This window comes from Maylandia zebra, linkage group LG7 (genome assembly GCF_041146795.1).
Source record: "Maylandia zebra isolate NMK-2024a linkage group LG7, Mzebra_GT3a, whole genome shotgun sequence".
Classification (NCBI taxonomy): domain Eukaryota; kingdom Metazoa; phylum Chordata; class Actinopteri; order Cichliformes; family Cichlidae; genus Maylandia; species Maylandia zebra.
Window position 1 is genome coordinate 36,597,884 of NC_135173.1, and position 12,858 is coordinate 36,610,741.

General features: G+C 38.9%; 1 protein-coding gene across 2 annotated transcripts in view; it reads right to left on the reverse strand.

Moving 5' to 3' along the window:
• stxbp1a (syntaxin binding protein 1a) overlaps positions 1-12,858 on the reverse strand; it is a 37,707-nt gene that overhangs the window by 20,050 nt on the left and 4,799 nt on the right. For both annotated transcript variants that reach the window (XM_004538459.5, XM_004538458.4), the window contains exons 2-5: positions 4,761-4,810; positions 1,650-1,731; positions 1,478-1,554; positions 371-449 (exon numbers count right to left, since the gene is read on the reverse strand). In XM_004538459.5, coding sequence (XP_004538516.1) covers positions 371-449; positions 1,478-1,554; positions 1,650-1,731; positions 4,761-4,810 — 288 coding nt within the window. The remainder of the gene's footprint in view (positions 1-370; positions 450-1,477; positions 1,555-1,649; positions 1,732-4,760; positions 4,811-12,858) is intronic.

Genomic DNA, 12,858 nt, shown 5'->3' on the forward strand with positions numbered 1-12,858 from the left:
AATAGTGCAGGGATAAAGCATATTTAAAGAAAAATAACTACTTTTGTATAGTTCTACTTAATTTGTCTACAAAAAACTGTAAATTAGGGGAATATTTGATTATTAGTACAAAAAGATCCTCTCTTACTTGACCTAATAAAACCGGTTCACATGTGTTTCAAAACAAGAAGACAATAGGTGACTATAAGAACTTTGAGGAAACTGTGGGATTAGACGTTGTAACAACATCAACATCAAATTCGTTTTCGTATCTATGAAAGAAAAAATTACAACAATTAAAAAAACCCTCAACATCCAAAACAGTCTTGTTTAGCAGCATCAACACTATATCAAATAGAAGGTTGTCTGTAAAGTCCTTGTGTGTACTCACAGTCAGTGAAGAAAACATGGGCTGCCTTGTATTTAGATGAATGAGGGTCTTTGAAGTCTGCAATGACGGTGTGGACAGACTGAAGAGAGAGAAACAGGTTAGATGTGTTGCGATGAAAGTTCTGTATTTTAATCTTCAAGATAAGGTGAAGCAAGGATAATCCTTACAATATGTGCATTTTATAATGTGAGCTTCTCTGATCAATATTTTGGTAGCTAGTCAAGCTGCAAGTAGAGGTTAGTGCGTGTCAGTCTTTCCCTTTCAAACCATGAGCTGCGTTTACATTCTCCAGCGTCCCAGAGTCCGCACTGGCCTGGCCTTCCTGCCTTGGAGAACCCTACCACATGTTACATTTTGAATATTCACTTTCATTTTCCCAAACCATTTGTTAATTTGTGAAGTTATTTTAGTGTAAAAGTATAAGATTGAAATACATGAATCTAAGGAGCTTGGAAAGAAAAGCGACTGGACTTTTTTATGTTTCTTGAAGACGTTTCAGCTCTCATCCGAGAAGCTTCTTCACTTCTAAGAGAAATGAATGATTTTTTTTTCTCCAAGAAAAATTCATCCATCTATCGCTGCTAAAGTATGCTGATTCTGATTCCAATTATCCCAGTCCGGGTTGCAGGGGCAGCAGTCTGCGCCAAGATGCCTACATCTCCCTCCACCCAGCCACCACCTCTAGTTCTTCCAAGGGAACATCAGCCAGGTAAGACTCACAATCTCTCCAGAATGTCCCAGAGCTGCTCTGGGCACTAATACTTGGTATTCAGGAGCATCCTAATCAGATACCAGAACTACCTTAACTGACACCTTTCAGTTGAGGGATAACCGTTACTCTGAGTCCCTCCCTGATGACCAAGCTCTGCAGCCTCTCTCTCTCGTGGTCTGCAACATTCAACTTGAGGTATATTATAAACTCTGTACAACTTTCAACAAATAAAGGAAATTTGGATGTAAAGATAGATCATGGAAACTAAGAAGCATGAGCGATCTTTCTTGACTAAGTCAACAGCTTAATATGGCAGCTTGTCTGATCTCTCTTCTAAAAGTGCATACCTGTTGACAGGGATGTGCCTCTATAGGTAAAAGAAGGAGTACCCCTACCTTCTCTGTGGGTGTAATCAGGTAAATGGCCTCCAGGCTCGGCAGTGGCTCTCGTCGTTTCATGATGTCCTCCACAACTACAGAAACAGGCACAGACATGTTAAAGAGTCGCAGGTACGAACAAAATAAGCCTCGCAGTTCAAAGAAATAGTTAAATGTGATGGGCTCTTACTGGTGATGCCCTCTGTCATGATGTCTGTCATCTTGCAGCAGGATGACAACATCCTCATGCTCAGCTGGTCCACAATCAGAGCCTGGCAACACACGAAGGCAGTAACTACTTTTTATTACTCTCATTACATGTAGCTGACAATAAAACAGTCTTATTCGAATAATCCCTTACAGACACTGTGCAGTGATGACTCAGGTTTATTCACATCCAGGCTTCAAGGTCTTTTGTGTGTCTTAGTTGTTCTGGCTTATTTAATGTGCACCACTGTGATGAAAAACATTTTCCATTTGCATATTTACGCATCAAGATATATATTGTGTATAGGTTTTGTATCCATTTGATATTTTATTGTCTCCTGACCCAGCATGTTTACTTCTTTGTGATTTTTGTATTATTGTACTTGTGTGAGTTATTCGATGGTTTCTAGTTTCGATCCCTTGCCCTTCATGTTTCTCTGTGTCCCCTCTGTTCTGTGTAAGTCTGTGTCTGCATGTTTGAGTTTCCCTCTGTGTCTTTCGGTTCTTAGAGTCCTCTGCCTTATGGTTTATGTCTCTGTGTTTCTTAGTTGCTGTCTCCACCGTGTCAAGTTCGCGTCTCTGTGTTATACTTCCTGTTTTACTTTGATGGTCCGTGTCTTATGTGAATGCGTCCTGCTTTTCTTGTCTCGTCAGTCCTGATTTCTCCCAGCCATGCCCTCCTTCTGTGTCTCATTCCCCTCATTACTTCCCAGTGTATTTAAACCTTGTGTTTCTCTGAGTCAGTGTTGTGTCGTCCCTCTTGCTGTGTGGCGCTCCCTGTGAGTTTTGGTTTGTTGTTTCCCAGTTTAGTTTACTTTGTATGCCCGTTTTTCTGTGACCAGCAAATAAAGCTGTGGTTTTGAGTTCATTCCTTGAGTCTGTGAGTCGTGCACTTTGAGTCCTCATCTCCTGCCTGCCACACGGCGTTTCATGACATTTATTATATTTTCTACTGTTGTCTTCTAATCTCTTTGTGGAAAACATCTAAAAAAGAACTATTGAAAATGTAATCTCCTGGGATGGTGAGAATCATTCCTTCCATTGGTCTGCCCAAAAGCCTCTGTTAAATGACTAATAAAGACCGATTCTAGAGACATTCAAATATTTGACTAATAGATTATTTGGCTGGGTATTTCTGCACAGTCTTTACTCAGACACATTTAGCAAATGAGCAACATCTGAAATGGATCCATTTCATCCAATGAGCCAAAATAGTGCAGCTGCTCGAAAAGAACACATTTAGTTGTGTCTCCATCAAGAGTTGACGAAGAGTCTGGAAGGCCTCGTGGTATGGTAAATGCTGCTGCACGTCTTTTAACAGGTGTATGTATAAACACATCACTCCAGTTTTAGCAAATTTACACCAGCTCCCTGTAAAGTATCGTATTGATTTTAAGATTCTTTTACTTTTAAAGTTAAATAATATGGCACCCAGTTATTTAAACGAACTCCTCAACATGTATGACCCCAAAACAGCATTGAGATCGTCTAGCCAGATGCTCTTAGCACAACCAAGGTCTTGACTGAAGCGCAGAGGAGATCGGGCCTTCGCAGTAGCAGCACCCTGGAATAATCTGCCAGAGGAGATTCGTACTTCAGAGTCTATTCAGTCTTTTAAATCGCATCTTAAAACTCACTTTTTTACTTTGGCTTTTAATTCGAGTTCAGTATGAGTACCATCAGGTCTGTTTTATGTTTTTATTGTTAATTCATAGTCTTCTCATTTATCTGTATTTGTTTCTCTATTGTTTTCTCTTGTTTTTAACCGATTGTGAAGCACTTTGGTCAACACTGTTGTTTTTAAATGTGCTATACAAATACATTTTGAATAATCTATGACTATTAAACAGGATTAATGTTATTATTTTACACTAGGTAGCGAGGGCCAGTATTTTCTTTGTCTTTAGATTTTGTTAAAACCCAGTTACATCCAACACGTCTGTGCATGTAAGGCACGCAGTGGTTTTTGTTTTTCAATTTTTTGCCATTCCATCCTATTATTCATCCATTCATGAATAATATGTTTTTCTTGTCATAGGTGTTTGTCTGAGTAAAAAATGTAAAGCAATTATAAAAAGAAACAAACATTAACAAATAAATCTTCTACGGAGCCCCGCAGGGGACATGGGAGAAAAAAAAATTAGGGAGAAAAAAAAAATTAAGACGGACTTTTGCGAGATCTCGCAAAACAAACTCGGGATCTCGCAAAAGTTTTAGCCGCATTCTTCGGAGGCCGCCAGCTCGAAGCCGACCGGGAGGTCGAGGCACGATGTGCCGGGAAAGCGGTGTTCCTCCCGGCTGTAGTAGGTCTCGACCTCCCGTTAGCTTCGAGCTAGTGGGTGTCAGATCTCCAAAAACGTCGGAGCATTTTTGCAAATATGTGATGTCTTGTAAACCGAGCAGGTATCTGACGTTTACACAACTACATTCACGCCTCAAAATATCTTAAAAGTGTATTTTGTGACCCAGAAAGAGTAATATTACAACTAAGTAGCTGCCGCCATTGTTGGAATTCAACTTTTGCGAGATCCCGAGTTTGTTTTGCGAGATCTCGCAAAAGTCCGTCTTAATTTTTTTTTTTCTCCCTAATTTTTTTTTCTTCCATGTCCCCTGCGGGGCTCCGTAATCTTCTAACCCCAAGACATTAACTTTACCTATAAGTTTAAGCTAAACAGTTCATTTACTGCACATTAGAAAAGCTGGAACAAGACACTGTTTGGCAAACCCTATATTTAGTCCCACAAATTTCACCAGTACATTTTTTTCTTTCTTTTACTGACTCAGGTCTAATTTTGAAACATAAGCTACAGATTCAGAGCAAAGTCCAGTTATGCTTCTTTGAAGAGAACTGCTCAATGACTATATTAGCACTTTTTTTAAAGTAATGAACAGGTACAACCCATTCCCAAAAAAAGGTTGAGACACTATGTAAAACAGAATTTATAAGAATAAAATAATATATTTATATTTTACTAAAAAGAATAGGTCCCGCTGGCAGTCAGTTCTACAGCCGGAGTCTAGATAAAAGCTTTCTAATCATCTTGTTTGTTGTATATCAGGGCCCTACACGTGACCCAGAGTGCTGTCCTCTCACCTTCCATTCTCCCTTCTTCTTCACCTTCTTGATAACATCGTTCATAATCTCTGTAAAAGAAAGAAAGAAAAAGAATCATCACAAATCAGATGGGCTCGTTATCTAAGCATTCACCCATCATCCTCTTATACTTATCTCTATGACCTGAGCAGAGATGTTTTAATTCATTTTGTAAGTAAAGAATACACAATCATACAAAGAAAACACAACACACACATTCATGTACCATTTCATCACAGCAAGCTAATATTCACCCTCGGATCAGACAGACTGATGACCTGTCCAGTGTGTGAGACTGCAAATATGTAAAACTCTTAACTAACAGACTTTGGAAAGCACTGACAATAAGGCAGTGAATCTGGAGGTGGCAGATTTAAAGATGCTACGATTATTGTTTGTCAGCGACAACGAGGAACAGGATTAGAAACAAGTACGTTAGATGGAGAGTTCTGTTTGAGCGGTTTGGATACAAAGTTAGAGAGGCAAGGTTGAGTTGGTTTGGACATGTGCAGAGAAATGATTGTCAACGGATGTTGAAGATGGAGATGCCAGGCAGGAGTAAAAGAGGAAGACCTGAGAGGAGGTTTGTGGATGAAGGAGGACAGAGGGTTGGTGTCATGTGGGAGGATGCTAGAGATAGGGTGAGATGGAGGCAGATGATGTGCTAATCTGCAGCTAAAAGAAGATAAAGACAAAGAAGAAGCCAACTCACAGACTTTGAAAAACAGTAATTTATTGAACAAAAGTCAGATTTATTGAAAGTTTTCTCGGAAGAGAGGATTTTTGTACCTTAATTATAATTCAACGGAAACTATTAATTTCTGAAGCAAACCTCCTACAGCCTGGCAGAAAGTGCATCTAGGAAAGGGGTGCACTGAAAGACGAACCAAGAGCATCATAATAATTCAAAATGTTGCATTATGATCATTTTATCTCACGTTTTTTGAATTATTAATCGCTGAAAGTTACATTCGATTAGCCACACAGCCTTTAGTGTGTATCTGCCCAAAGTTAACATGAGAGGGAGAAACGGCAAGAAACAAAATGTTTGTATTATGACAGTAAATCAATCCCAACTTTAAAAATAGACATTTTACTACTACACAACAATTTTTATGATTAATAGAAATTGTGCAGATTGGGTATGAGTGTCAAACTCTTACACCGTGAGAATCACTGGAGTAAAAATCAAGTCTAAAAACAGGAAGTTTGAGTAACTCTTGCCGTATGCTGGGATAGGCTCCAGCTCCCTGGCAACCCTGATAAGGATAAGCAGAAGACAATGGATGTATGGATGGTTAACTAAATTAAACTAAGCCTAAAATAACTGAACCCTGAACTGTTTGATTCTACTCATATGTATTTTAAAATCCAATAATGCTACTATTACAATAACACGCACCATGCATTCATGCCTCCAGTGAGGTTAGCCACCACAGATCTACATCAGTGAATGAATTCTCTCAATGATGAGTGTCTACAAAGACGAGGAAACCCAATAAAGGAAAGCCAGTATCCACTGTGAGGTTATGGCACGATGGCCCTGTTTGTGCCACAATACTGATATTGGCTTGATCAGTATGCCAACCATCTGCCAGCCGTATTAGGATAAATCCATTAAGGGTGAATTACTGTTGAACATCATGTTGGATCACAGTGAATATAAACCGCTAAGCCCTCCCGGCCCCAGCTAAAACCTGCGACCACACAGATACTGATGGATTACCACAGATTAAAAAGGGCCTGAGCAAAAAAAAAAGATGAGGGATGCAAGTGTTTGCTGCCTCGAAAACAATAAGCAGTATGCTCCTCAGAGTCAGATGATGACGCTTTTCAGACAATTGGAGAAATATGCCAGAAGTAGGATGGAAGCATAAAAATTGGAAACTAAAACCAATTATAGTATAAAAGAAATCTAGAATGCATGCAAATAAAGGTCGACTAAAAGTAAATAAGTTATCGTATGTACTATAGCTGAAGCAGACAGAGCTCAGCCTGAACCTCCTGTGAGTGAGACGAACTGTATCTGACCTCCAGTGGGACAGATGGTCTTAATATAGTAGAAATATTCTTGCTAAATGAGAGATTCCCCAACTCAGCTTCAGTCTATTTCCAGCATTTCCTTTGTCCTGTTCTGTTAGCTGCTACGTCAGCCAAGAAGCACTGTGAGTACAAACTACAACCTAAAAAACCTTAAAAAACCTGTGACTTTTACACAGCTGGGGAACCGGGGCTGTCACTGTGCTGACTAATTGCTGTAAAACACTCCAAGTAACAGCTGCAAAATTAAAGCAGGCTCCTTTTCATTCCTGAAAAGTTGACTTGTGTTTCATCCAGCAGCGGCTCCAGGCCACAGGATGAGACACTTCAGAAAACAAAGCAGGACTGAGGATATCCGTGACTCGTCCTCCCTTTTCCTCTGCTAATCTGTTTCCTCTTTTTCCTCTGATAAATGAGCTCAGATAAAAGCAGCTCCAATTATTAAGATAAATTGAATTTTTAACTGTTCTTCGTTTTCTTCCAGGGTCTAAATTCTTTAGTCCATCGATCTCTTAAACATTAATGTCGATTCACAACAAAAGCTTTACTTCAGCTCGATGCTTTAACATTACACTTTCCATATGAACATCTCTTCCTTAGATGCGTCTCAAACCTCGTTGCTGCCATTTCTTAGAAGCCCCCATTGAACCCTTTTTTGGGAGCCCTAAATTTCATTCCTGGCATTTTCCCAATTACTGTCATTGCTTTTGAAGGTAACGTTTTAATATTTATCCAGTTGAATTTAGGTTTGTAAAGGTGAAAAGGTTTGAATATGTTTGCAAGCAGAATATTAGATTAACATTAACTGCAAGGCAGTATATTGATGACATTATGATTGGAGGTTGAGCCCCCTAAAGGTTTAAAGTAATCTCCCCTGGAAGCCCTTCAAGTCCAGTATGGAGGTAGAAGAGTTATAATAAAAGAACTGAACTGAATTACTAAGGGGTTAACAATCCATAGAGGCCAATGTATTTTTGTTACCGAACTATAAACATGCTTTTTAATGCTGAGAAACTGAACATTTTAACATGGGGCTCTATGGATCCAGCACAAGTCACCTCAGTACAACAGTGTCTGTACTATCAAATCAACATCTCTGTGGTTCTACTCAGTGAAATATAGAGCTGAAAATCAAGTACACAACTTTTTCTGGATTATGTTCTGTTAAAAATGATTATAATGTTGATAGATACTAAACAACAAATACACTAATTCAATTTATCTTCTGTTAGCTTCAGTTTTGGTTCATTTTTTTTTTCAGTTAAAAGGATGACTAATGGGATTATCCTTCATAAGGTTGAGTGAACTGACCCAGGCAGTCAATAAAATAGAGAAGTTAACTTGATAGTGAATGGACTGCACTCTTTTCTAACTGAAGACTGAAAATAAGTTGGGGGGAGGCGTGACTGTGGATTCTTCCTTTCTGACCTCCTGATAAAGGCACAACAGGAACACACCGGTCAGAAAGAAGGGAAGGGACCTGAACAAACACAAGCAGCAGCTGTGTCAACCAAACATGCACAGAAACACATACACACACATCTCATCTCATATCCAGTTAAACAGGATACAATATAATCACGTCAGAGCAGGGACGAAAGTTCACAATTTCTTTGTCAAACTACTCAAATATAAATGAGACTATGAAGACTTTATTAAATATACAGTTAAGACATAAAACTAAAAAGACTACTAAAATATTACATCTTCAGCACCTCAGCAGACACTTGTTTATCTCATCAGGTTGCAAGTTTTTAAGAGTTGTGGCATTTTCTTGCTCTCCTACGTCATTAACAGGATTCAAACCCCCCAAAATCTTCTGCTTTTCCGGTAAAGGCTCAGTTATCTTTTGTTTATATTATTAAGCACCCTTGTGGATCAAATGTAGTTTTGCAAATTATCATAATTTGTTTCTAATATTTTTGTAATCTTCAGAAATGATTGTAATCTTTTATAGAAATCACTTTTAAATGCTTAATATGCGTATTTTATTGTTTTTATTTTTTTGCCTTTGTGTTATGTTTTCCACAGTTTTGATCAACACCTGCTGCATTTATATTAGCTATGCACACAAACTGACTTCACTCCTCACTCTGTCTTTAATAAGCAAATTTTATAGAGACCACCGCTGGATATACTGTTGCTTATTTACACGTACATAGTTTCATTTTTAGACTGAACTAAAATCACTTTCACTTTTCTGATTGGTTGCCTCTCACAAACAGAAGGGTTAACAATTAACTATAAGAAATATGTGTTTCTTATAGTTAATTGCTTGATGGGGGGGGGTTCTTGAGGTTTTAGAGGCTAAAGGAAAAAAGTAAATTTTTGTTTCTTAAATCTTGAAATTAAAACAAAAAAGTAACAATTTCAACACCTTTTTCAGTAGAAAAAAACTGAAGTAGAACAAAGAAGAAGAAAATTAAAAACAAAAAAAATTCTAATGGAGCCATCTGATTGTTGAGGTTTTCTCTCCATTATTATTTATTTATAGATACATAGATAGATAGATGGGGGTGTGTAGATGGGTGTGTGTGTGTGTGTGTGTGTGTGTGTGTGTGTGTGTGTGTGTGTGTGTGTGTGTGTGTGTGTGCGTGCGCGCGCACTTGAGTACCTAGATCCTGAAGCCTGGTTTTGGCTCAGTGGGATTAGTTGTTTGTATTCTGACCTAATTTATAATTGTGTTTAGATGTTTAACATGTACAAAATAAGGGAAAGCATACGTCTTCTCTATAAACCCAGACAAACTGAACACAGTTAGCCATATCAAGGAGCAGTACTATGAGCAATGATATTGCCATTGTGTTGATGTACTCTCCAATCCCCTAAGCCTCGACTTGGGCTGACAGTTTCTCCCTTTGCCTCGTGGTTCTCCCCCCTTCAGGGACTTTCACCTATGAGTACATGACCCATATTTTTTCTCTGGATCTCAGCTTCACAGCAGCATCATTCCCGAGGGAATGTGACACGCTTGATCTTAAAGAGACACGCAGACAAATCAGCACGACTCACACTGAAATGCAAGCAAAGCCTTCACCACAACCCAAACACACAAAAGAAAAAATGAAACAGAGCTTCATGGTCAGAGTCTCACCATGTCATAGGTTTTGTATTTTTAAAAATCAAAGAGTTTTTGTTTGTACATACACTTCAATAGATTACATTAACCAAAAGATTAAAATAACTCAATATTAATAAAAAAAATAGCTTTTCAATGAGGCTAAATGGTTTCTATGTTCCATCTCTTCCGTACACCTTAAGCACCGATATTAACCAGATTTAACAAAACCTAAAAACACTCCATGAGATAACTATTATCTGTAAATGGAAGGAGCTATCCTTCCATTTACAGCCTCTTCAGATTCATCTGCAGTTACGTAACACCCTAAACTGGCCCCAGCCGGCACAAAATGGCTGTAAGGAAAGCAGAAGAAGAGGATTTATGACCTTCAGTGGATAGCAAGTCAGAGGTCAGAGGTCAGGAGTGCAGTTCACTGGAGCAAAATGGGGAAAAAAAAGAAGGAATGCAGGAGAAAAAAATGAAACAAAAACACAAAGATACTCGACTGGAGGTCCACTGAGAAATCTCCAGAAATCCCCCCGCCACAAATGCTATCTCGGTGGACTGATCTCTAAAGACGTGTGTGGGCATTGATTCACTCTCATGTAGTCTACACACGTGCACCTCAAAGAGTTGTCTGTCACCTCTGTTCCCCTGACAGGAGGAGTGTCTTTGTGGGAAACTCAGCTAAAAGTTACTAATGCAGTAACAAGAACATGAAAGAACATACAAAGAACTCTTCACTGATACCCCGAATTCCTTCTCTGCACTGACGCTATTATAAGCATTGTAAGCTAGCTGCTGTGCAGCTTCCAGAAATCAAATGCAGCTCTAAGCTGATACTGTCATGGTCCTGCGACCAGTGACTTTGTGTTTGTGTTCCTTATTGTTGTTATTCTCTTTATTATTCTTGGGCTGTTTTGGGATGGTTTGTGTTTTGGGATTTTAGATACTGGGTTTTGGGTTTGTGCTCCCTCTATTGGTCCCTGGTGTTAGTGTTCCCCTGTCTCGTCAGGTTAATCAGGTCCAGCTGTGTCTCCCACCTGTGTGTGATTTCCCAGTGTCTCTTTGTGTACTTATAGTGTGTGATTTCCTCTGCTCCTCGTCGCGTCGTCTGTGTTCATACCTGGTGTAATCCCCTGCATGCTCTCCCTGCTGTTCTCCCTTCATGCTCAGGTTTGCTATTTCTTTGTGTAGTTTCTCCCAGTTAGTTCATCCTTAGTTCTGTTTTGCCATCTCCACTTTATGTTCAGTATTGTCAATAAATCACCTTCACATCTGAGTAAGTGCTGCATCTGAGTCCTCCTTTCCACTCTTCACACGGCCGCCGCCCCGGACCGTGACAGATACCTTGATCAAGGGCAAATGCACAGAACGCCACATCTGCAAAGATGTGGCACCAAATTTTTATCAGGCACTGCAGGTCAGCGAAAACCAGCTGTCCAACCAATGAATGGAATAAATGGAAAGATCGGAAAGGAAACACTACACACCTTTAATGAGAATCTGATATTACTAAACTGCTTTTGTGCAAACACACAGTGCTGACCTACTTAAGCCAGCATTTTTTCCAGTGCAGAAAAAGCAGCAGCTCTTTGTTTTCACGATCCTATAGAAAGAAAAAAAAAAAGCGTGACAAGCCCTAAGAGAACATCTCATACTGATTTTATTAGACTAAGCTAATCATGTCTTACCCGTACAATGTTAAAATGATCATTTTGTTATACAACATGTCAACACATACTTGGTTTTGTATTTTTATCATATTCCCCCTCTATTCTGTTCCTAAAAAATGAAACTGATGTCTCGTCCCTAATACAGCATCATCATTTCTATTATTGGATATTATATCAGCCTTTATTACTATAAATCTGTGGTTGAAATAACTGTTTTGCAATAATTTTCTCTTTTTGCATTTCCTTTCCTTTAGTCCAAGTTCAGTCAGTACAAGACTGTGGCAGGTTTAATTTGCTTTACATTAACTTATTGTATTTGAATCATAATTAAAGTTTAGGAAAATCAGCTTGAATAAAACAATATGATTTCTCTATTTTAATGTTTAACGTATTTTAACTTCTTTTTTTTTTTGCCATGATCAAATAGCCATAGTTAAAATGTGTCTGTTTCTCTGGGAAATTGTGAGATTTTTCTCTTGACCCATTTTGTGACTTCGTGCAACATTAATAATATTTAACCTAATTTCATCCAACCTTTGTCACAAGATATTAATTCTAGTTCTATTGCAGAAACACAAGTGCAAAAATTTAAGAGAGTAACAAGCAAGACAAATTAGGTTTCCTGCACTCACCAGAGAGAGAGCTAAGAAGATGGTATATATATATATATATATATATATATATACATATACACAATTTTTTTTAATCCTCCTACAGTTAATTTAACAAATTGACAAATTATCATGAAGCCATGCCATCTATATTTCTTGTTTTTGTTTACATCGCTGGAAGAGGAGAGCATCCAGGCTCTGGTGCTGTGGCGATCTTCCATAAGAAGATATTTCTGTAACGTGGTGTTAAATATGTCTCCACTGTACGTGTGTATATGCATGTAAGAAAAGGACTGAGTGCTGCCGAGAAGAGTGGGAGGTAGAGGATGTCTGCCAGCTCTGACACAGCACTCATCCTCAGCAAAAGAGAACGGAATTCATTAAGATTAAGAGCCACTGTGACCCTGCATTACACAGCTCTATTTCAGCCAGCTCTTCATGCTCTATTACTGCAGTGACATGACATTTCAGAGTGTGTGTGTGTGTGTGTGTGTGTGTGTGTGTGTGTGTGTGTGTGTGTGTGTGTGTGTGTGTGTGTGTGTGTGTGTTTTACAGACGCCCAGGGGCTGCAGGCACTGCGTCAGACTGGATCCAGACGTGTGTGTGTGATGCTGTGGCTCAGTGATGCTTCCAAGGTCAATAGAAGGCGCGTGTGTGCAAATATGTGCATAAAAGTCCTTTTCTATTTCACCTTCCTCCTTCCTTTTATT